The sequence below is a fragment of the Lontra canadensis genome, unplaced genomic scaffold, assembly GCF_010015895.1.
Source record: "Lontra canadensis isolate GAN:19392208 unplaced genomic scaffold, GSC_riverotter_1.0 scaffold35, whole genome shotgun sequence".
NCBI classification, from domain to species: Eukaryota; Metazoa; Chordata; class Mammalia; order Carnivora; family Mustelidae; genus Lontra; species Lontra canadensis.
In genome coordinates this window covers 6339124-6362192 of record NW_022631029.1, presented here as the reverse complement: position 1 = coordinate 6362192, position 23069 = coordinate 6339124, and the positions used below count along the sequence as shown (strand labels likewise).

Genomic DNA, 23069 nt, shown 5'->3' with positions numbered 1-23069 from the left:
AATGTTGGCAATATATAAAGAAAGAAGCATCACAGTAACTAAAATCAGAAATAAATTCCAAAACTATTTGAATATAAATATGTGTGTACTACTTTTATAATTGAAAAGCAATCACTGTTGTGGCTGCTAATGGAGAACTTTGGGGTAGTACTCTATTTCTTGATGTGAGTGTTGTTTAGATTAATGGCTGTGTTTACTTTCATGGAGCTGTATGCTTATAATTTGTATACTTTTTTGCAATATTTTATGTTAAATTTAAAAAGTTTATTTAAGGGGCGCCTGGGTGGCTCAGTGGGTTAAAGCCTCTGCCTTCGGCTCAGGTCATGATCCCAGGGTCCTGGGATCGAGCCCCACATCAGGCTCTCTGCTCCGGGGGAGCCTGCTTCCTCCTCTTTCTCTCTGCCTGCCTCTCTGCCTACTTGTGATTTCTCTCTCTCTGTCAAATAAATAAAAATCTTAAAAAAAAAAAAAGTTTATTTAAAATAAAGGTAGTACTCGGGGTGCCTGGGTGGCTCAGTTGTTAAGCATCTGCCTTCGGCTCAGGTCATGATTCCGGAGTCCTGGGATTGAGCCCCGCATCGGGCTCCCTGCTCAGTGGGAAGCCTGCTTCTCTCTCTCATGCTCCCTCTGCTTGTGTTCCCTCTCTCTCTGTCTCTCTCTCTCTGTGTGAAATAAACAAAATCTTAAAAAAAAAAAAAGAAAAGAAAGGCAATACTCATCATAAAAAATGTAAAAGTATAGAAAGTTGACTTGAAATACCTCTCCACATACCTTATGCCACATGAAGACCAACAACCAGTACTAACATTTCCCTCCATTTTTCTGCTGTGCATTTTTTGCCTATAACCTTTATTTCATTATTTCAGACATTATTTCAGACTGTAGAAATAGTACATGCTCTGTGTGGAAAACTTGGTAAACACAGTAAGGCACCACATCTCCCAATGGAATGATAAGATTGACAGAAAGATGTCAATAGGCATAGTATAGCAATTAAGATTCTTTAATGGCAAAGAATCCAGGAATTTATGAAGATATTTACATTAAGAAATGAAAGGGTTCTGATTCTGGTCAAGATGTAGAAGCCCATTCTGTCCTTTCTCTCTGACTGAATCCGACTAAAATCCCTGGATCAGCTGAGTACCCTGGAAGATAAATGACAGCAGATGGATTGGGGAAGGAAACTGTTTCATTTTTGTTTCCATAGAATACCATCCAGCCTGGACTCAAAGGTAGCATGAAACCCGGAACTGGGCACTGGGTGCAGACAGAAGAAGGTCTAAGAGAACCCCCCTCTTTCTAGTCTCAGGAGCAGGAAAGGGGATTCCTATGGGACAGGGAATGGAGGTAGAGGAAGAGAATCTCTGTTTTTTTGTTTGCTACCCCCCTCACCCCACCCCAGCATTTTCTCCTGCCCTGGCCCTGGTGAAATACTGTAGCAGCAGAGGCCGCAGTGACATGGGCAGCCAGACTGGAGAGGAATCCTTTATTTAGGGGGATTATGGTCCCAGGAGCATGGAGAGAGAGTCACTGAATTTGTTTTGTCTCTTCTCGCCGCTTTACTAGAGGCGATCACAGTTGTGGTAGGTGCTGAGCAGAGAAGCTAAAGCTTTCCCTTTCTACCCAGAAGACTGGGAGCTGGAAAGTGTCAGGAAGATTGCAGAGAGGAAGGAACTCAACAAAGGGAACCCACAGTATTGTGTATGGACTCCTGGGCTCTCCTGTGAAATAGCATGGGTGCATCTGACTCTGAACAGTATGCTGAGAGCCTAGAAGACCCAACCGAAGAGCAGACTACTGCCCAAATCCTCTGCTGGCCACTGCAGGGTTTGCCTGGGACAAATCAAAGTGGTACTGCAAGAGCTGTGCGAACTAAACTGACATTAGAACACAGCCCACAAAAGCTGGGTAGGAGCTTGTGGATTGGGCCTACTCAAGTTAATTACTGTTAAGACAAACAAAAATCCAACATTTTCCATTGCACCTTAACAAGATCCAGATTAATATAGTGTAATATCTAGAAAATCAGAATTGCTCCACATACGAAGAGTCAGGAAAATCTTACTCTCCTAAGGAGAAAGGACAGTCAACACATGGGAACCATGACATGATACAGATAGATGTTGCGCTTATCAAAGACTTTCAGGCAGAAAGTAGAATTAAATTGTAATTAAAACTCCCCTTTAAGAATTGAGGGTGAACTCTCTTGAAACAAATGGAAAATTACATATTTAAATTTTAAATTGGAAAACTTATAACTAAAACTAAATTAAAAAATTCATGAAATGACCTCAGTAACAGAGCGGGGGTAATGGAAGAGCCAGTTGACTCAAAGAGGGAACAATGAGAATGATCCAGTCCAACCCAGCAGGAATTAAACTGAGGAAAAGTACACAGAGCTTCAGGGAGTTATGGGACAATAAGAGAGGGCTTAGCTTTCATGTTATGGAAATCGCCAAAGGAGAGGCGATGGAGTGGTACAGAAAACTGAATAAATTATGGAAAGGAAGAAATAATGTGTCCCTATTTGCAGATGACATAATAATCAACTTAGAACTTCCCAGGGAATCCATGAAAAAGACTCTAGGTAATTGGGGTGCATGGGTGGCTCAGTTGGTGAAGCGTCTGCCTTCGGCTCAGGTCGTGATCCCACGGTCCTGGGATCAAGCCCCACATGGGGCTCCCTGCTCAGCAGGGAACCTGCTTCTCCCTCATCCACTTCCCCCTTGTGTTTCCTCTCTCGCTGTGTCTCTCTGTCAAATAAATAAATAAAGTCTTAAAAAAAAAACAAAACAGACTGTAGGTAAATTAGTTTTTGTGGGTTTTTTTTTAAATTTTATTTATTTATTTGACAGAGATCACAAGCAGGCAGGGAAGCAAGCAGAGGAGGAAGCAGGCTCCCTGCCAAGCTGAGAACCGGTTGTGCTCCATCCCAGGACCCTGGGATCATGACCTGAGTCAAAGGCCGAGGCTTTAACCCACTGAGCCACCCAGGTGCCCCAGTAAAATAGTTTTGAATGGGAGGAAACACAGTACCCATTTCAAGACTTACTTTATAGCTACAGTAATCAAAACTGTGTAGTATTGGTAGAGCGATAGACACATAGATCACTGGAACCTAACAGGAAACCCAGAAATAGACTCACTTAAGTACAGCCAACTGCTTTTTGACAATGGTTGTGACTCCCCCAAATTCACATGTTAAAATCCTAACCCTAGTGTGATGCTACTAGGAAGTGGGGAACTTTGGAAGGTCATTAGGTAGTAGGGGTGGAGCCCTCACAAATGGGATCAGTGCCCTCATAAAAGGGACGCCAGAGAGCTCTGACTCTTCCTTTCTGCCATATGAGGACACAGAAGATGGCCCTCTATGAACCAGGAAGTGGGCTCTGCCCAGAAATGTGTTCTGCTATGACCTTGATTTTGGATTTCCCAGCCTCCGGAACTGTGAGAAATAAATGTATGTTGTTTAAGCCACCCTGTGCGTGGTATTTTCAAATGCTATAGAAGCTCAAACAGACTAAGATGTGCCAAAGCAATTCAGTGGAGGAAGGGTGGTCTTTTCAGCAGTTGGTGCTGGAATAATTCGATATCCATGGGACCAGGGGGGAGGGGGAGAACAACCTAGGCCTGAGCATCACATTTTACACAAAAAGTAATTCAAACGGATCATAGATTAGTTGTAAAACTATAAAAACATTGGGAAAAAAATCAGAGAAAATTTTCAGAAGTACAGCTTGGTGAAGAATTCTTACACATGACAAGTAAAGCATGATCCATAAAAGAAAAGAGTGGGTAAATTAGACTTCATTGAAATTAGAAACTTTGATTCTGTCAAAGAGTTTGTGGAAAGAATAAGAGACAAGTGGGGTGCCTGGGTGGCTCAGTGGGTTAAGCCTCTGCCTTCGGCTCAGGTCATGAACTCAGGGTCCTGGGACTGAGCCCCACATCGGGCCCTCTGCTCAGCGGGGAGCCTGCCCCCCCAACCCGGCCAGTCTCTCTGCCTACTTGTGATCTCTCTCTCTCTCAAATAAATAAATTTTAAAATCTTAAAAAAAAAAAAAAAAAGGAAAAGAGACAAGCTACAAAGACTCAGTGAAACATATCAGACCAAGACTCATATTGAAAGAATATAAGGATGTCTCAACAACGGTTCCTAAATACCCAGTGGATCAAAGAAGAAAGCACAAGTGGAATGAGAAAATACTTTGAGATGAATGAGAACAAAGATCACAACATAGGGATACTTACAGGATGCAGCTGTAGTAGTGTTTGGAGGGAAACTTACAGCTGTAAATGCCTGTATTAAGAAAGAAGGAAGATACCAAGTCAGTAAGCTCAACTATTAACTACTTTAAGAAACCAGAACAGGAAGAACACAAATAAGCCCAAGGCAAACAGGAGGAAGAAATAATGAAGACTAGAGTAGAAGCAAATGAACGGAGAATAGGAAGACCAGAGTAAGTAAAATAAAAAGTTGATTCTTTTAAAAGATAACCAAATTGGCTAGCTTTTAGCCAGAATGACCAAGAAAACAAGATTCAATTTACTAGAATTATTCATGAAAGTGGGGACATTACTACCAACCTTCCAGAAGTAAAAATGATTCTAAGGAAATACTACGAACCATAAATATGATGCCAATAAGTTAGTTAGCCTAGATGAGATGGACAGATCCTGAGACATACAAAGAAAACTTACTAAAGAAGGAACAGAGGGGCGCCTTCCTCCCTCGTGCTCTCTTTCTAAAATAAATAGATAAAATCTTTTTAAAAGTAGAACACCTTTTTTTTTTTTTTTCTTTTAAGAGGACTAGAAAGAAAGGGGTTGAGGGGAAGGGCAGAGAGGGAGAGAGAATTCAAGCAGGCTGCATGCCCAGCATGGACCCTGATCAAGGGCTCAGTCTCACAACCCGAAGCCCAGGGTTAAGATGAGGATTCATTCTCACCGCTGCAATTCAGCGTTGTGGTAGAAGTTCTAGCCAGACAAAAAAGACCATCTTTAAAAAAAAAAATTATTATTGTAATAAAAACACATAACATAAAATTGACCATCTTGACCATTTTAAGTATACAATTTAGTAGTGTTAGTATTTCACACTGTTGTGAAATAGATTTCTAGAACTTTTTTCGTCTTACCAAACTGAGATTCTAAAGTCATTTTTTAAAGATTTTATTTATTTATTTGACAGACAGAGATCACAAGTAGGCAGAGCAGCAGGCAGAGTGGCGGGGGTGGGGGGAGCAGGCTCCCTGCTGAGCAGAGAGCCCGATGCAGGGCTCGATCCGAGGATCCTGAGACCATGACCTGAGCCGAAGGCAGAGGCTTAACCCACTGAGCCACCCAGGCACCCCAAGTAATTTTTTTTTTTTAAGATTTTATTTATTTGACAGAGAGAAATCACAAGTAGGCAGAGAGGCAGGCAGAGAGAGAGGAAGAAGCAGGCTCCCTGCCAAGCAGAGAGCCCAATGCGGGACTTGATCCCAGGACCCTGAGATCATGACCTGAGCTGAAGGCAGAGGCTTAACCCACCGAGCCACCCAGGCGCCCCCCGAGTCATTTTTTTAAAATGTTAATGCATTTGTTTTTTATTATGTATTATTTAATTACTTTAGCAACCTTATTTAGCCAAGACAGTTTTTTTTTTTAAGATTTTATTTATTGGGGCGCCTGGGTGGCTCAGTGGGTTGGGCCGCTGCCTTCGGCTCGGGTCATGATCTCAGGGTCCTGGGATCGAGTCCCGCATCGGGCTCCCTGCTCAGCGGGGAGTCTGCTTCCCTCTCTCTCTCTGCCTGCTTCTCTGTCTACTTGTGATCTCTCTCTGTCAAATAAATAAATAAAATCTTTAAAAAAAAAAAAAGATTTTATTTATTTATTTGACCGAGATCTCAAGTAAGTGGAGAGGCAGGCAGAGAGAGAGAGAGGAGGAAGCAGGCTCCCCACTGAGCAGAGAGCCTGATGCGGGGCTCGATCCCAGGACCCTGAGATCGTGACCCGAGCCGAAGGCAGAGGTTTAACCCACTGAGCCACCCAGGTGACCCAGATTATTTTTTTTAATTTATTTAACAGAGAAATCTCAAGTAGGCAGAAGTAGACAGAGAGAAGAGAGACAGACAGATGGAGAAGGAGGCTCCCTGCTGAGCAGAGAGGCAGATATGGGGCTCCATCCTAGGACCCTGAGATCATGACCCAAGCCAAAGGCAGAGGCTTAACCCACTGAGCCACCCAGCCACCCCAGCCAAGACAGTTTTATAAGAAAAACAAATAAAAGGCGTCCAGATAAGAAATTAAGCTAACACTGTTTGCAAGTGACATGATCTCGTGTATGTAACATCCTAAGACATACACGGACACATGGCTGAGAGGCAAGTGTTCAGTGTCACTCGTCCTTAGGGAAATGTATTTTAAGACCCAGTTAGTTATCAGTACATACTTAGCATAGCCAAAATAAAAAACAGTGGAAATACCAAATGATTCTAAATGATAGCAGATGAGAAGAAATCTCATATGCTGCTGGTGGAAATGTAAAATGGTACAAGCACTCTGGAAAGGATTTTGGCAGTTAGAAAATTTCAACGGGCCATACTACCTATCAGTTTCACTTCTAGGCGCTTATTCCAGAGAAATGGGATAGTCAGTAAACCTTTGTGGTAAAAACAAGCATGATAGGTCCATTGTGGCTGAAGCTTGGGGGAGGTGGTGAATATTTCCAACAAACAGTCCTGAAAAGCTGTGGGACAGAGCCTGTAGTCTATATAGTTTTTTTTTTTTTCTTTTTTCTTTTACATCTTTTTTCCTATTACCTCCACCTGTCTTGGGTCTTTGGCACATTTATTTTTCTTGGTTGATCCTTTTTTTTTTTTTTTTTTAGATTTTATTTATTTATTTGACAGAGATCACAAGTGGGCAGAGAGGCAGGCAGAGGAAGGGAAGCAGGCTCCCTGCTGAGCAGAGAGCACAATGTGGGGCTCAATCCCGGGACCCCGGGATCATGACCTGAGCTGAAGGCAGAGGCTTTAATGCACTGAGCCACCCAGGCGCCCCTCTTGGTTGATTCTTATTAAGTGTGACCTGTTTGAAGAGAATTTTAAGTGTTGGGTGTTTGGTGAATATAGGCACAAAAAGATAATTTAAAATTTATGATAATGTATATATGTGGATTTTTCTGAAAGTTTCGAATGTATTTTCTCATTCGGGGCCTGATCAGAACTGGGGGGATCTCAGGCAAGCTGATGACAGAGTGGGATGAGCCTGCCTCCCTGCTCTGTCCTCAGGGACCGACGCATTCCATTCCTAGGGCCCTTCATTTTCTGAGCCAGAGTGTCTGACTTGATCCAGGCTTGTCCTCTATAGAATTCCTCAGGGCTGTTCTGACTGGTTCTAGCAGTTTTTTTCTTCATGTGGACAACTCTATAATTTAGGTGTCTAATAACGAACTTCTTTGTTTTTGCTTATATTGGGGTCTCCGGCAAAGGCAGGCAGTGGGATTGTTTATGTTTTCATGTAATGTACACTTTGGCCTCCCGGGCCTCCATCCCTTCCACGTGTTGTGTCTCTTTATTTATTTATTTTTTTAATTTTATTTATTTATTTGTCAGAGAGAGAGAGAGAACGAACAAGAGAGCCAGCACAGGCAGGGAGAATAGCATGCAGAGGAAGACGCAGGCTCCCTGCTGAGCAAGGAGCCCCATGTGGGACTCAAGGGGTCATGACCCAAGCCAAAGGCAGAGGCTTAATGACAGAGCCACCCAGGCATCCCATGTTGTATCTCTTTAAATTCAGGGAGCAGAGCTGTAGATTTTGATCTGAAGAAACCTATAAGTATGGGGCAATGTAGGAAAAACAGGTTTTTGGATCACATACAAATTTTGCTTTGGAGTAGCTTTGCACTAAAATTGTATACAGTGGAATAGAGATGAATAATGTCTCCTCTTGGTAGGTTCAGGTAGGTTGGCTCTGTAATAAACTAGAATTTGCATTTTTTTGGCCTCGTTTTCTGGGTGCTATGAAAATTAACAATTAGTATAGCTGGTAATATTAAGGTCAGTGGGAGCTGAAATTAAGATCATGTCAGAAAGAGTTGTGTTGGCTGCAGACTGGAAGTGAATTAGATCGTTTTTTTCTTCTCTAGTTGCACTGGTGAAAGCAGGAATGCAGAGGTGGGGCCCCTCCCCCTCCTGTGTTACTGATGTGTGTACAGAGGAGGCGGAGAAGGAGATTGGGATCACACAATCAGAATTTTTTGGAGGGCTTGGTTTTGCGACACTTAAGGGAAGAGATGTGAGACTTGCCAGAGGACTGAGGTTGGAAGAGGTACGGTTGGTTTCTGGCCTTCAGTCTTTGGGGATCCCTGTGATAGTGTCTCTCTCCCTGCAGGTGAACATCTCATCAGTGTGTGTGTCCCCACCTGCACCCCAGGGGCAGGATGGAGGGCCAGGGAGCAGGAGCAGAAACACTGCTTCCCGGGGTCCTTGCGTCTGCTGGGTGGTGAGCACTAGTGCGGGTCGCCCCCGGTGGGTGCTCTGCTAGACACCTCTCTGACATGCGGGGCTCCAGGCGAGCCTTGTGAATGGCTGAGCTACTGGAAACGGCTCAGCCAGCCGCTGCCACCTGCAGGCTCTCTATCCGCTCGAGCCTGTCGAGTTGACCCACAGAGGGTTCTATATCCTTAGAAGGTTGCTGGGCTGGAAAATTGCAAATGCACTTAAAGCTCGTGTTTTGTGGAAGGTGGAAGGAGCGTTAGCCATTCATCTTCTTGCGAGGTGGCTGTGCTGTGACTCCTGTGGCCTCTCCTTTCCGGTCTTGACGCTTCTGGGAGTCACCTCTTTGGCCTGGGTTCCCATCAGTGAGCCTGATCAAGCCCGGACACAAGTCTGGGCACGTTCCCTATAACACAGACCGAAGAAAACGGCAACACGGAGCAGGAGATACAGATTTCTATTTTAGGGCAACAGTGGAGAGCTTGTAATGAAGGGAATTCTAGATCCCTGGGCCTTTGCTGGAGTTTTCTATTCTGATTTTATTGGTTTAAGGTTTTCTACTTGGAAGCAACAGAAGTTAATTTTGGCTCACACAGGCAGAAAGAGGATTTATTGGAAGGATATACAGTGGCTCACAGACTGGAAAGAAAAGCTGCTGAGCATCGTCTTCAGAAGGTGCTCGCATCAGAGGAGCCATGATCTTGGGAGCAGGAACCTGTTGGGGTTGAATAAGCACCAGCACATCTAGTTCCTATTTCTTTTTGCTCAGAAGTCAAAGTCCAGGGACAGAGGCCCAACCACCTGGCCTGGTGTGGGTCAGGGAGGGGCACCTTGACTGACAGCGTGTCGAGGCCCAATCCTGTGGAGGGAGGTGGTTCCTCTGTGGCACAAAGGAGACTGGGGCTGGGCAGGCCGCAACACGACTGTGTCCCAGCCTGACTGGGAGCAGTAGCTTCCCCTAATGCTGCTGCCACCATGAAATGTGTTTTCTGCCAGAAGCCTGCGCTTTTTTCGTGTTTCTTATGTTAAAGGCTAACTCTGCTGAACATTCCTTACCAGTGAAACACTCTTTGTGCAAGAATGTGTTTTCTGAGGGGTCAGCCCTATGTAAAGTTTTTCTGGAAATCCCAAGGATTTCTGTCAGTCTGACCTGTGCCCAGAGGAAGGTGGGGAGGATGTCCAGAATGCCCCTTTGTCAGAGAGCAGCTGAAGGTGATGTCTGCTACTCAGGTGTGCTTTCCTGTGCCACCTGTGGGAACAGTGCCCTCTCGAGGGAGTGGTCTTTTAGAAGTAATTGTATGGAAGAGGGTTGAGAGTTCATCGTCAGAGCTAGAGGGGCAGTTTTTGGCTCTTGGGTTAGACTGACTGAGAAACTGCCCACAGTTAGAGCTGATCAGAAGGGGTCACGTCGCCAGCCACGCATCACAGCTACCTTTCCTGGCAGCCCCAGTGTGCCGAGCCAGGACTCGCTGACTTTTCTCCCTTCTTGCCAGGTACCAGCCGATGGTGTCCATTGTCAGTGCTATCCAGCGCACACCAGGCTGATCCATGGTCACTTTCCGGGATGGCAGCAAGGTGACTTCAGCTGAGGATGACCCTGACTGAAAGGCTGCGTGAGAAGATATCTCAGGCCTTCTACAACCATGGGCTGCTCTGCGCATCCTACCCCATCCCTATCATCCTCTTCACAGGGCTCTGCATCGTAGCCTGCTGGTATGTTTCTGAGTTGCGCTGGATATGGTAGGCCACTGTGTTGGGACAGCAGGTTTCCTAATCCTGAGTGCTCTGCAGCCCTTGGACTGTGTGTACTTTTTTTTTTTTTAATAATTTTTTTTTTTTTTAAGATTTTATTTATTTGTCAGAGAGAGAGAGGGAGAGAGAGCAAGCACAGGCAGACAGAATGGCAGGCAGAGGCAGAGGGAGAAGCAGGCTCCCCGCCGAGCAAGGAGCCCGATGCGGGACTCGATCCCAGGACGCTGGGATCATGACCTGAGCCGAAGGCAGCTGCTTAACCAACTGAGCCACCCAGGCGTCCCAAAACTGTGTGTACTTTTTACACAGTGAAACTGGAGGCTCACTGGAGCTGGTGGGTGGAGAGTTCGAGTCCTGAGGTGTTTAGCCGTTAGACTGAAAACGGTTCAGGCTGGCCCCGGCTTAGGCATTCGCCAGATTTGTTCATGTCACTAGCAGTCTATTTCAAAATGATGTGTAGATGCCACTAAGAAACTGGAAGATAATTGAAAGGCATGATCTTGTAATATTCCTTCTCCACAGCGACACTTTCATCTTGGTACCTGTGAAGAGCAGAAGCATTCCAGTGTTTTAAAACAAAATCCATTTGAACAGTCCTTGGTCACCCTCGTGCAGGTTCACACAGAGACTTGGTTCTCTGCTCTCCAGTCATTTTCTGGTGTTCATGAGGAGCCTCTTTCTGACCTCTTGCTGATTCTCAGGGCCTGCTGTGCTCCCCGACGACTGTCATGCCTGCCGTAGCCGCCTTTGGTTCACGTCTGTCTTTCTGTTACAGAGCCTCACAGAAGCCGAAGGCTACAGCTGATGATGACATGTAAAAGGATGGGTTTGGTGTAAAAGGGTATCTGAGGGCCTTTTTTGGCTCTAAAACACTGACAGCCATGAAGAAAGCCCAATGTGTTATCCTTGCCTCTGGAAGGATTTCCACACTGTTGATACATCTGACCTTTGTTGGATGCGTTCAGTGCCTTGCTGGAAGGAGGATGGTTCAGGACTGAGCTCGCTGTCCGTTGTTAATGATCCCAAGTTCTTCTCTAATTAGGACTAAGGAAGATGAGTATCTTTCATTGAGAATTTCCTGCTGGGTGCTTCAGGCATATAATTAATCTCATCAATCCTCATAATAACCTTGGAAAGCATTCCAGTTATATTTCCATTTAACCAAAGGAGGGTGGGGGATTGGGGCCTTGCATGGTCTACACAGTTAATAAGCAGGGATACTGGGCCTAAGGATTCTTGTGCCTGCCCTCGAGGTACTCTGTTACCCTGACTCCCCTCTCTTCTGGCTAAGTGTTTTTGTACTGATGCTTAACTTTTGTTAAATTGTGTTGTAAAAGATAAGATACAGCTACATCCTGTAGGACATATATTAGTAGAACCCAGATCTTGTGTGTGTGGTTTTTTTCTAATTATCTTTTTAAAAATCTCTCAAGATCGTACCTTTTATTTAAAAGCCATCTCTATCCTTCAAAATCATACTTTTCTAGGCTTGGCCTGCTTGGTTCTCAAACCTGAGCTAGCAGCAGAATCACCTGGAGGCATGCGCAACACAGACTGCTGGGCCTCGCCCAGAGTTTCTCATTCATCAGGTCTGGGCTGGGTCTAGGAATTTGTATCTCCGACAAGTTCCCAGGCTTGGGACCACGTGCTGAGAACCACCGGACTGTCTTTCTTGAAAACCTGTCTGCGGCTCTGCCACGTCTCCGCTAAAAGTGTTTTCTCTTTTATTCTGTTTTCCAGAGCAGCTCGTGGGGACACTCATGGTTATTATCCCCGGTATGGCCTTCTGTTGGGGGTGGTGGGACTGGGCTTCCCGCGCACTAAATCCTTGGGTCTTCAGTGGCCTCCATACGTGGGAAGGTGGTAAGAAATACTTGGTGAACGAGTACAGTGAACTTAACTTGTATGCTGTGTGGTCAGTTTGAGTCGAAGAGGGGCAGTTGTGATTCCCTGTCCACAGAGATAACTCTGGCTACAGGAAGAGGGAAGGATGTTTCCTGTTTGCCATTCATCTTTGGGGATTGGGTGAGACCAGGCAGCGTCCTGGACCAGGAATGTGGATACATGTACCAGCTGCTTGGGTGCCGTCGGGTCTTCCCTCTGAAGGAGTAATTTGCTCTTACACAGCGTTTCAGAACAGACAGTTCTTGGTTTTATGACGTGAGGTTTTCTGGTGTGAAAACCTTAGAAGGTGGCTACGGTCTCAAGCTTGGAGGACCCCTTCTCGACTCTGGGTGAATTCGAATGGGCTGGAAGGTTGGGGAAGAGGCCTATGTGATGATAACGATATTTAACAACCAACACAGCCCAGAGGCTGCCAACCCTGCCTTCCATCCCGCAGGCACTCCTGGCTGAACGTCCGTCCTGGGGAAGGGGCGGGCGAGGCTAGGGGTAGGCCCGGGCTGATGGGAAGGCAAGGAAGACTGATCTTCCTTGACGCCTGGCTTGTAGGTCCTTTGGTACTTTCCCTTTCACACGTGCTGTTCCACTTGATGCCTGACATCCTTAGCGGGGGTGGTTATGTCCTGGGTTTTTTTTCATGATGACGACACTGGTGTGGAGAGCTGATAAGTGGTATTACAGCCGGCAGGTCCTTGTGGGAAGCCCTGTACCTCCTCCACTTCACCAAGGTGACAGGAACTTTTTAAAGAACACCGCTTAGTGCTGATAGCTTTTGTTGCAAGGAGTTTGCTCCCTGAACAGGAAGCCCAAGAGACATGGTCTCAGCGGCCGAGGGCCAGGAGCAGGATCTGTAGGCGGAACCTGCCTGGACAAGACCAGAGAGGGGTTTTGACACATTAGCCCTGTGTAACAGAAATTGAGGAGAGAGCTCCAAGTGGGTTTTATAGCACTTCAGTAAAGATGGCCATAACAGGGGCCCCTGGGTGGCTTATTTGGTTGAGCAACTGCCTTCAGCTCAGGTCATGATCCCGGAGGACCGGGATCGAGTCCCGTGTCGGGCTTCCAGCTCCACAGGGAGTCTGCTTCTCCCTCTGACCCTCCTTTCTCATGCTCTCTCTCACTCTCTCTCTCTCTCTAAGAAATAAATAAAATCTTAAAAAAAAAAAAAGATGGCCATAACATATGCCAAGCACTGTGCCAGCCTAGTGACACACGTATCATCTCTCTCCTCAGAAGCGCGATCTGGACCCAAGACAGATAGCCGTAGTGCCGCTGGATGTCATGCTCAGCAGATGTGACCTGGCCTTGGTGCAAAGGGAGATGGTGGTGTCAGGGAGGCTTCTCTGGGGGAAAACCTCTGAGCCAAACCCTGTAGGAAGAATGAGTGGCGTCTTCGTCCCCTCTTTTCCTGTTCATGGTTGTGGCCATCAGCTCACTCAGCAGCTGGGCAGGAAGGATGGTCCCCCGGAGAGCCCCTCTGAAAACCTGCTACCTCCTCTGGTCCCACCTTCTCATGGCGCTACAGGTTCCTCGTGTCTTTGCAGTCACGAGGTTTTTCTTTGAAGAGGAAAACCAGCCTTAGATACTGTCCCGTTCTCAGTGCTGTGTATTTTCCCAGAGCAGCAGCTTTGTCCTGTCATCTCGAAGGAGCCTTTTAACAGCTTTTCTTAAAATCTGATTGGCTTAGGAAACATTTTGCAAAGCTAAATGAAGTCTGTTAGCCTCCTAAAATGACAAAATTTGTTTCAACAGATCCACAGATTCTGGGCCTTTTTGTCTAAGAGACCAGATATTGTGGCCCTAGGGCACAAGCCTCCCTGTCCTCTTCTAACCTGCGAAGCTTCTTTGTCCAGGGCAGGGTCCCCCCTCCTGTTCAGTCTCAGGTTGCCTGCAGAAAGCAAAGTGTGGGTCGTAGACAGCTTCTAGTAGTTTTGTTAGATACCTGCAGTCTGTTTAGTGGCTTATCTTTTATTGTCCCTGGAATGGGGCACTGGTGCAGCTTGAACTCAAAGGACTCCTGCTCTTGAGACCCCTGTTCAGATCTTAAAGGTCACATGAGCTGTAGACCCTGTTTGTCAGCAGCGGATCACCCTGGGAGCCGTGAATGCTCTTTCCTCTGGGAAAATCTGATGAAACCTGCAGCATGTAGGCACTGTGGCAAGAGGTGTCTTCACATTTCCTGGAGGTTAGGCCACCCGAGGTGTGGCCCAGCAGCAGCCCAGCAGGGCAGAGGGTGCTCTCGCTTCCAGGCGGGGGTGTGGTAGGTGCACCGTGGGATGAAGAAAGAGTGCTTGGGTGCCAGGCTACCTACTGACCTTCCTGGCTGCAGGTCAGAGGTTAGCATGAGGGCCATTGTGTCCCTTGATACTGTTGATTCTGCAGCCTGCTGCTCATGGCTAGAGAGGGTGGTTTTAATTTGGAGAGCAGGTCAGATCACGGTGAGGCCATTCTGAACCCCGTGTCATTGTGCAGCCTGTGCAGGAATGCCAGAGCAGGCTTGGCTCCTTTCCTCTTCCTTTTTCTCTGGAAGGACACAGTACCTTGGGGCTGAGGCTGCATGTCTCAGTTGTGGTGGTTCTGCGTGGCAGCCTTTCTCCTGCTCTGCCCAAGTTTTGAGTTTCCCCAGATCACCATGCTCTTGGTGGGGTGTGCACACAGGGGCTTGTATTAAAGGCTCCTTTTTTCTCTGCCTGTGTGGCCACTCTAGACACATTTTATTCTCTTTGTGGACAGGAAAGAAATCTAAGTAGGTGAAGGCCTGTCCGTGACTGTGTTCTGGAGAGCCAGGCTGGATAGCTGAGGATGAGTCCCAAAGCCCCACTGAGCTGTGCCCTGAAGCCGACACTTGAGAGCCCAAGGGACCGGCTGCTGCAGCTGCTGCTGGACGCTGGCCTGTCCAGCATGCCAAAGCCCAAGCCTCCCCCAGCAAGAGTTACTCCTGGCCTCATGAACAAGCTCCGGAAAGGCTCTGGAATGCCTGTGAGAGATCAAAGACTCCTTCACCACCCGAAAGTTCCTCAGACACAAGAGAGCAGGAGAGCTCAGAAATACTGCCTTCTAGTCTTTCGCTACCCCACCCCTCGGCCTGCACTGTGGTTCTCCCCTGAGAAGGGAAGAGAGGAAACATCTCTCACCTTGATGTCTCCAGACAGGTGCCTTAGGCAATGTCTCTGAGCGTCATTTCTGTGGTTGCTGTTTCCATTTGTCTTCAGCATTTTCTGAACCCCAATCCCAGATGACTGGGAGTGAGAGGGGGTGAGACAGGCCAGTAGCATCCCCTTAATTGTGGGACTAGAGGAATAGGACATTGCAGGGCTGCTTTGGGTCAAGAAGCAGGGGAAAGGACCATTCAGGGTCCTAAATATTCTTGCATGGGAGTGGGTGAAACATCCCTGCCCAAAGGCCCACCAGATGGGCTGTGGGATGGCCGTCACCTCACCCTGCCCTGGGACACAACAGAGTGTGTGCACATCTGACCCTGACCCCCTCCCTTTGTTCACATTCAGGCCCCTGCTGGAGGGCGGCAACAAACAGGATACGTGGATAAGGGAGGGCAAGGCCAGGTCCTGGGATGTGGGGGCAGAGGGGCTAGTGGTCAAGAATGTGTCCCAGGGAGGAGGGACCACAGGTGAACCTACACACCATACCCTCAGCACACACTCTATTGTGGTGGACTTCAGAACACAAGTTTAAATTTATTAAGAATTTCCATACTGCTATAGCAGAGCATTAAACCCCAAGCACTCGGACCTTATGAGCATGGAGTTCTGTGCAGCAAAATGTGCACTCACAAAGTCAGCCTTGGGTGGGCCGTCTGGAAGATAGCTCATCCTGAACATTTCCTGAATGTCTTCCATGTGGCTAGGATTTGGGATGCAGGAATTAAAATGGCATGTCCCCTCCCTCTGTTTCCTGTATTAATCGTGTAGATGAGTAGGGGGTCTCTGGGCTCAGTGGTTGCAGGCTGCGGCAGAGTATAGAGGAGAGGGACTGATTTGCTTGGGGACAGAGGAGTGTGGAGGCAGTGTGGCCTTGAAGGATAGGCAGGAATTTGGCTGGCACTTGGTGGGCTGAAGGGCATTTTGGTTTGGGTTCCCCTGATGCAAGGATTGAGTACATACATGTAGCTTGTGTGTGAGATGACATGAGCTCGGGCGCCAGTGAGCTAGGAAGCAAGGAGCAGCATCCGGGAGTGAGCCCCACAGGCAGCTGTGTCAGCTCACCGGGGAATGTGCAGAAATGGGGTAGGACGGCTGCCTCAGAGCTCCTGCCTGGGTGTGGGGGGTTGGACAGTCTGTGCCAGGGGTCAGCGGACTCTTTCCCTAAAGGGCCAGAGAGTAAAGCCACACACCGCCTCAGTCACTTTGTTGTTGTTGTTTTAGTTTTTTTAAGATTTTATTTGAGACAGAGTGAGCATGAGCGGGGAAGGAGCAGAGGGAGAGGGAGAAGCAGACTCCCCACTGAGCAGGGAGCCTGCCGACTTGGTGCTCAGTGACCCAACCGAGATCATGACCTGAGCAGGGCAGATGTTTGACTGAGCCACCCAGGTGTCCCTTTGTTTGTTTAAAAGAACCTCTTAAATGTGTAAAAACCATTCTTAGGTCATGGGCCACACAAAAATGGGCCATTGGCTGTAGTTTGTGAACCCCCAGTCTGTACAGTAACAACATCAGCTGCTGGTTGAGGGCTGCCTCCCGCTAGCATCAGTTCCCACCACTTAGGCAGAGAGGCCTCCAACAGCAGTGGAACAGCGTCAGGGACAGAGATGCAAATCCTAGCAGCTGGAAATTGGGAATTGAGCCAGCATACCCAGAAATAAGAACAGGGGGGATAAGGGAAGCACCAGTAGCCTGTAGGAGATGTGTCGGGTGGTCTTATGTGGGGAACGGGCCACACAGGTGTGGTAGCAGAGTTACGGGTGGGGGCAATTGGGGATTTCAGGTCCATACCTGGCTAAGAGATAAATGATTTCAGGGATAGAAGCAGAGTCTAGCTAGGCTAGTGCATTGCCCCAGGTGAGAGCTGATGGTTGCTTAGTCCAAGTGGAAGGCCTGGATGTGGCCTTATCTGGATATATTTTGAAGGTGGAGCCTTCAGGATAGTCTGAGGACCAGATGTGAAGTATGAGAAAAAGAGGAGTCAAGATCAAAGTGCTTGGCCTGAGCAGCTGGATGGGTGGAGCTGAGACAGGAAAGGAAGAGGAGGTATTGGAGACATGGTTCATTTCCTTTGCCCCTGTGAGATCAGGGCAAGCCAAGATATAATCTGGTCTCAGAAACGAGTTTTGCAGAAGTAACATGGGGTTGGTGGTAGAAATCCCCAGACAGTTTCTTTAAATGTCTCTAGTCTGTTTTCTAACCTTGGAAAAGTGAGTGTTTTTACTTTTGAAAATTGCCTGACACTTTCCTTCAAAGCTTTCCTTTTGGCTAGAATTTTGCAGCCATGGATGGTGATTATTCCCTCGCATTTTGCAGTCTTGTAGAATTTGGTGTTTTTCTTTGCCTACGTTAAGAGGGATATATGGTCGATTAAATTTTTTTAGCAAAAAAAAATGCAGTACAAGGTATTTAAGTGTGACCTTAAGAACACAGACTCTGGTGCCACACTGTCGGTGTTGACATACTGGTTTTGTTGCTTTCTAGTGGTGAGGTAGCTTGTGCGTGTCTCATTGGGTTGTGGTGAGGCTCACATGAGCACATAGGTGGGAGGCACTGGGATCCATATCTGGCACATAGGTGCTCAGTGAGAGAAACTACCACTAGTACGGGGACAGAAACTGGTCCACTGTCAGTGATAAGAACCATGTTGGCGTGAGTATGGGGCACTTTGGTATCTCACAGGAGGAGCTACCGAAGGGAACCCAGATATTGGGGAAAGGGGAAAGACTTCCTGGGGCAAGTGGTACCACAACTGAGAGCTCAGAGATGAGTTATCTAGAAGAATGGGCAAGCGTGTTCCAGCAGGGATGGAGCCTCAGAAGCAAGAGAGCAACTGTGTGGCTCCAGGGCACAGAAGAATCACTGGGAGCCTCTTGAAGAATTTCAAGGTCGGTGGACCTTTTTCCCAAGAGACTTTGTCCTAAGAAAGTTGGAGGCTCTGGAGTGTCCTTCCCTTCTTTCTCTTCCTGCTGTAGTGTTTGGACTCCTGGAATTCACAGATGTTTTTAGTAATTTATGGTTTGAGAAAAAGGCTGCATCTAGTCCAGTTAGTGTGCTTCGAGCAGCTGTGGTGTGGGACGTGAACGCAGACATGGAGAGTACTGAGTACTGCCTGCTTTCATCCTGGAGTGAAGCTCACGCTCCATCCGTGTTAGCTCTGGGCCCCCAGACTCCTCTCCACAGGCAGAGTCCAGGGCTCAGCCTGTGTGCTGTGCAGAGCTTTCCAGAGCAGAACCTTAGCTAAGTCTGGAGACAGCCCTTGACACCTACCTCCAAACAGTTGAACCTTGGCTTTTGAAAGCAGCAAGAGAGGAACAACTGTTCGTGTTCAGGGGAGTGTCGGTACGACTGACAGCTGATTTCTCCTCCGAGACCATGGAGGCCAGAAGGCAATGGGATAACATTTAAAGTTTTGAATGAAAAAACTCAGGAAAGAATCATATATTATACCATATGATTGTTTGGTAATGGAGAAATTGAGATATATCCAGACAAACAAAAGCTGAGGGGATTAGCTACCACTGGGCCTGCTGTACAAGAACACTAAGTAAAGAAAGCCCTTCAGGCTGAAATGAAGGGATACTAGACAGTAATTTAAAATTAAAAATAACACTAGTAGGGGTGCCTGAGTGGCTCAGTGGGTTAAGCCTCTGCCTTCGGCTCAGGTCATGATCCTAGGGTTCTGGGATTGAGCCCCACATCAGGCTCTCTGATCAACAGGGATCCTACTTCCCCCTCTCTCTCTGCCTGCCTCTCTGCCTACTTGTGATCTCTCTCTGTGTAAAATAAATAAATTCAAAAAAATCTTAAAAAAAAATAGCACTAGTAAAGGTAACCAGTTTGTAACTTTTGGTTTGGTTTGTAACATCTTTCTTTGTCTTTAGGGCTTTAAAAGGCAAGTGCATTGAACAATTATTTTTAAGTCTAAGATGATGGGCCTACAATATACAGATTGGAGTCTGTGGCGATAGTATTATAAAAGGGGAGAGACAGAGAGCTGTAGAAACAGTGTTTAGGTACTATTGAAACTAAGCTCTTCAGGCTGGATGGTTTCAGTTGTCTTATTTTCAAGGTCACTGACCCCTTCTCCTGCTTGCTCACATCTGTAGAACCCCTCTATAACAGCAGTATTTAATCTAGGTTGTTGTAAATTGTTAATAATAATTGTACTCCCCATAGTGACCAAGTGATAACTTGAAAAATGCAGAAAAGGAAAGAAGGGAGTCAAAGTGGCACACTACCAAAAATCAGCCAGATACCAAAAACCAAACAAACACAAAAAAGCAATTGAAGGAATTGAGGAACAAAAGTCATATAAGACATGCAAAAACAAGTGGTACAAATAAATCCTTCCTTATTAGTAATAATATAAAATGTGAGTGGGTTAAACTCTTCTATTAAAAGAGACATTGGCAGATTAGATTTAAAAAGAATCTGTCTGTATGCTGTCTACAGGACACTTCAGATACAGACTACACATCAGATGTAATAACACAGAGAGGCTGAAAATAAGAGGATGGAAAAATATATTCTGTGCCAAATAGTAACAGAAAGAGACCTAGAGTGGCTGTATGATTATTGGATACTATTTAAAAGGTTATGAGACAAAGAAGGATGTTGATAAATGCTTTAATAAGCAAGAGTGCATGACAGTTACACACACACACACCCCCCAACAAGAGCCCCCAAAGCATATGAATCAAAAATGGACAGAATTGAAATGCAAAATTGAGAAATCTACAGTGACAGTTATTTGAATCCTCCACTTGCAGTACTGGCTACAAAAACCAGACAAGATGATAAGGAAATGGGGAACTTGAGCAAGAGTGTCTGCCAGCCAGACCTAACAGACGTGTAGAGAACACCCAGCAGCGGCAGGATTGACCTTCTTCTCAAGTGCTCATGGAACTTTCTCCCTGATAGACCGTATGTTAGGCCACGTTAAGCAAGTCTTAATAAATGAAAGAAGACTGAAATCATATAGAGTGTCTTTTCCACAGTGGAATGAATCTAAAAATATTAGAAGGAAAACTGGAAGACCCACAGATAAGTGGAAGTTAAAGGGTACATACTAAAACAACCAATGAGTCAAGTAATCAGAAGGGAAATTAGGAAATACCTTGAGATGAGAACGAAAATAACACAATACACCAAGTGTGGTGGGGTGCTGTGAAAGTTGTACAAGGAGGGAAGTGTGGAGCTGTGAAGAGGACTCCGTACTCATAGCTAGAATATATAAAGAACTATGAATCAATGAGAAAAAGATAATCGAAAGAGTTGAAGAAAAGAGAATGTGTCCAAATGGCCAAAAAGCATGCAAAAGACTTTTCAACATTGTTGCACATTGAAACCACAGAGACCCAGGCCTTCTCCTGGCCATGGTTGCAGTTAATTGGCCTGACAGCATCTAGAGGTGGCAGAGCTCTGGAGCATCTGAAATTCCCGTCACGCCACTGGTGGGCACATAACATTTGTGCAACTACTTTGGAAAATTAGTATTCTCTACAAAGCAGAACAAGTGCACTCTAACACCCAGAAGTTGTCTTCTAGGAACACACCCAACAGAAGGATTGCGTATGGCCACCGAAAGCCATATATAAAGATGACCATAATAGCTTTATTCTTAATAACTGAAACTGGAAACCAGCCAAAGGTTCCTTGACAATGGAATGGGAAAATGCACTGAGGTGTAATTCAGGGGAACGGCACATATCTGTGGGAAGGGGTGATCCGCCGCATGCACTGGGGTGGGTGAATCGAGCAGATAAAGTTTAAGTGAAAGCAGCCAGTCATGAGTACACACGTGGCATGGGTGATTGCATTTGTAAGCCATTAAAAAGGCAAAGCTAATTTATGGTGGTAGAAGTTCTAATTTATTTATTTTATTTTTTTGAGTAGGCTCCACACCCACTGCGGAGCCCAGTGCAGGGCTTGAACTCACGACCCTGAGATCAAGACCTGATGAGACCAAGAGACGTTCACTGAGCCACCCAGACACCCCCGATAGTAGTTTGGGGGATGCTCTTCACTGGGCAAGGGTACAAGGTGCCTTCTGAGGTTCTGGAAATGTCCTATAGCTTGATCTAGGTAGTGATTATACAGGTGTATGTATATTTAAAAACTTATTGAACTACGTAGTTAAGATTAGTGCGTTGTATTCTATAAAAGTTAATTCTCAATTAAAAACAGAAGTATTCTTAAAAAGATGTGAAAGAAAATGCACATCAGTGTGCCAGCTTTTTGATACAAGGCCAGGGTTTTCCCTTGTGAATGGCGGGTCTGATTATAAACCATACCCTCAATGTGTTCTACACAATTTTCGTGGTCTCTTTAAATTGGAGCAATTGCCCATCAGTATGCCTCAGGCTCTTTGGGATTTTTATAGACACCGCCCCCCCCAGTTTCTTCTTGTTGTCTTGCTTACATCTAATTTGACAATTTTTTTTTAGCATCTTTGTTACGTCTCTAAAAATGTTCAACCTGTTTTATGAATTAGACTTCCTTGTAAGCTTTCTGTGGCTTAAAATGAGCTTGAAAAAATTCTGATCTCAGAAGGCGGCTTCTGTGAGTGTGTTTCTAGCCCTGAATTTTTATGATTCCAGTATTTTGCACACGTGTACTGTACCTGCGGTGGCTCCTGCGTCACTCATCCCGGCGCAGACTGTGCTCCCGCCGTGTCCTAACCCTTCTCTCCTTCTTGTTCATCCCAGCTGCCCACTGCTGAAACTGCCCCTGCCAGGGACGGGACCGGTGGAGTTCACCACTCCCGTGAAGGACTACTCGCCCCCGCCTGTGGCCCTTGACCACAAACCAGGGGAGCCCAGTGAGCGGCCAGAGTGGGTAGGTGCTCAGCGTGTGGCCGGGGAGAGCCCTGAGGGTTGGGTGGAGATCGGCCGAGGCAGGGGTCCTGGGAGTGTGTGAGGGTGGCCATCTTCTGACTAGTGAATATGTGTACTTGACCGGCTCTACACAGGCACCACAAACACCTAGTCACAGTTAGTGAATAGCCTTGTTTGAAAGGAAACCCCAAATGACACAAAAGTGAGACTGTCCTACAACACGGGGGTGGGGTATGTGGTTGTCATCGCTGTGGCCGGGTGGGTTCAGGATGCTAGCTGGGCAGCTCACACACCATGCCCCGGGCCGAGCAGCCTGAGATGGCGCCAGCAGCCAGGCCATCTCCTCCTTGCCCCACGCGGTCATGAGAGCCACGGAGCATCCCTAGAGAATGTTGTCTGCAGAGTCTTGACACCATCTAACGTATGCCGTGTGTGCCTTATTTCTTCAGATCGGTTAGGTCGGTTAGGTCCGATTTTCTCCTCAAAATGCAGTTAGGTAGAGAGAGTGGAGTTTTGTGTTTTGGGTTTTTTAAATCCCTTTTACAGTTAAGGAAATGGGGCCCGGAGTGATGAAGGGCCTCTGTTACTCAGTTTACACGGGGTCAGCACTGCCATCAGAACCCCAGGACTCCTGACTCCGGGTCCCTGCTGCTTCTGGACCGTACTGTCCTCAGTTGACTGAGCTCTGATGTCTACGAGGAAGTAAGAGTCGCTCCAGTTGAGGGTCTGAGGCGGAGGAACTCACTCACTCTGACACTGGAGTCGTTACTTGGAAATCTGGCAAGCTCCAGAGCCCATCCCTAAAGTTTTTACTTGCCAGGTAGTGGATAAACTGTCCATCCTTCACACATTGTGCTTTGGTCCCGTGGACTTGTACTGGGCTGAGTATGTTGTTGAGGAGGAAAAGCAAAGCTCAGAGGGCAGAGCTCTTCCTCTGC

General features: G+C 46.6%; 1 protein-coding gene across 2 annotated transcripts in view; it reads left to right on the top strand.

The window, feature by feature from the left end:
* The window catches only part of SCAP (SREBF chaperone), a 66740-nt gene that overhangs the window by 22697 nt on the left and 20974 nt on the right, over positions 1 to 23069 (top strand). For both annotated transcript variants that reach the window (XM_032867897.1, XM_032867896.1), the window contains exons 2-3: positions 9974 to 10193; positions 22003 to 22132. In XM_032867897.1, the coding sequence (XP_032723788.1) occupies positions 10072 to 10193; positions 22003 to 22132 (252 nt within the window). In that variant the 5' untranslated portion in view covers positions 9974 to 10071. The remainder of the gene's footprint in view (positions 1 to 9973; positions 10194 to 22002; positions 22133 to 23069) is intronic.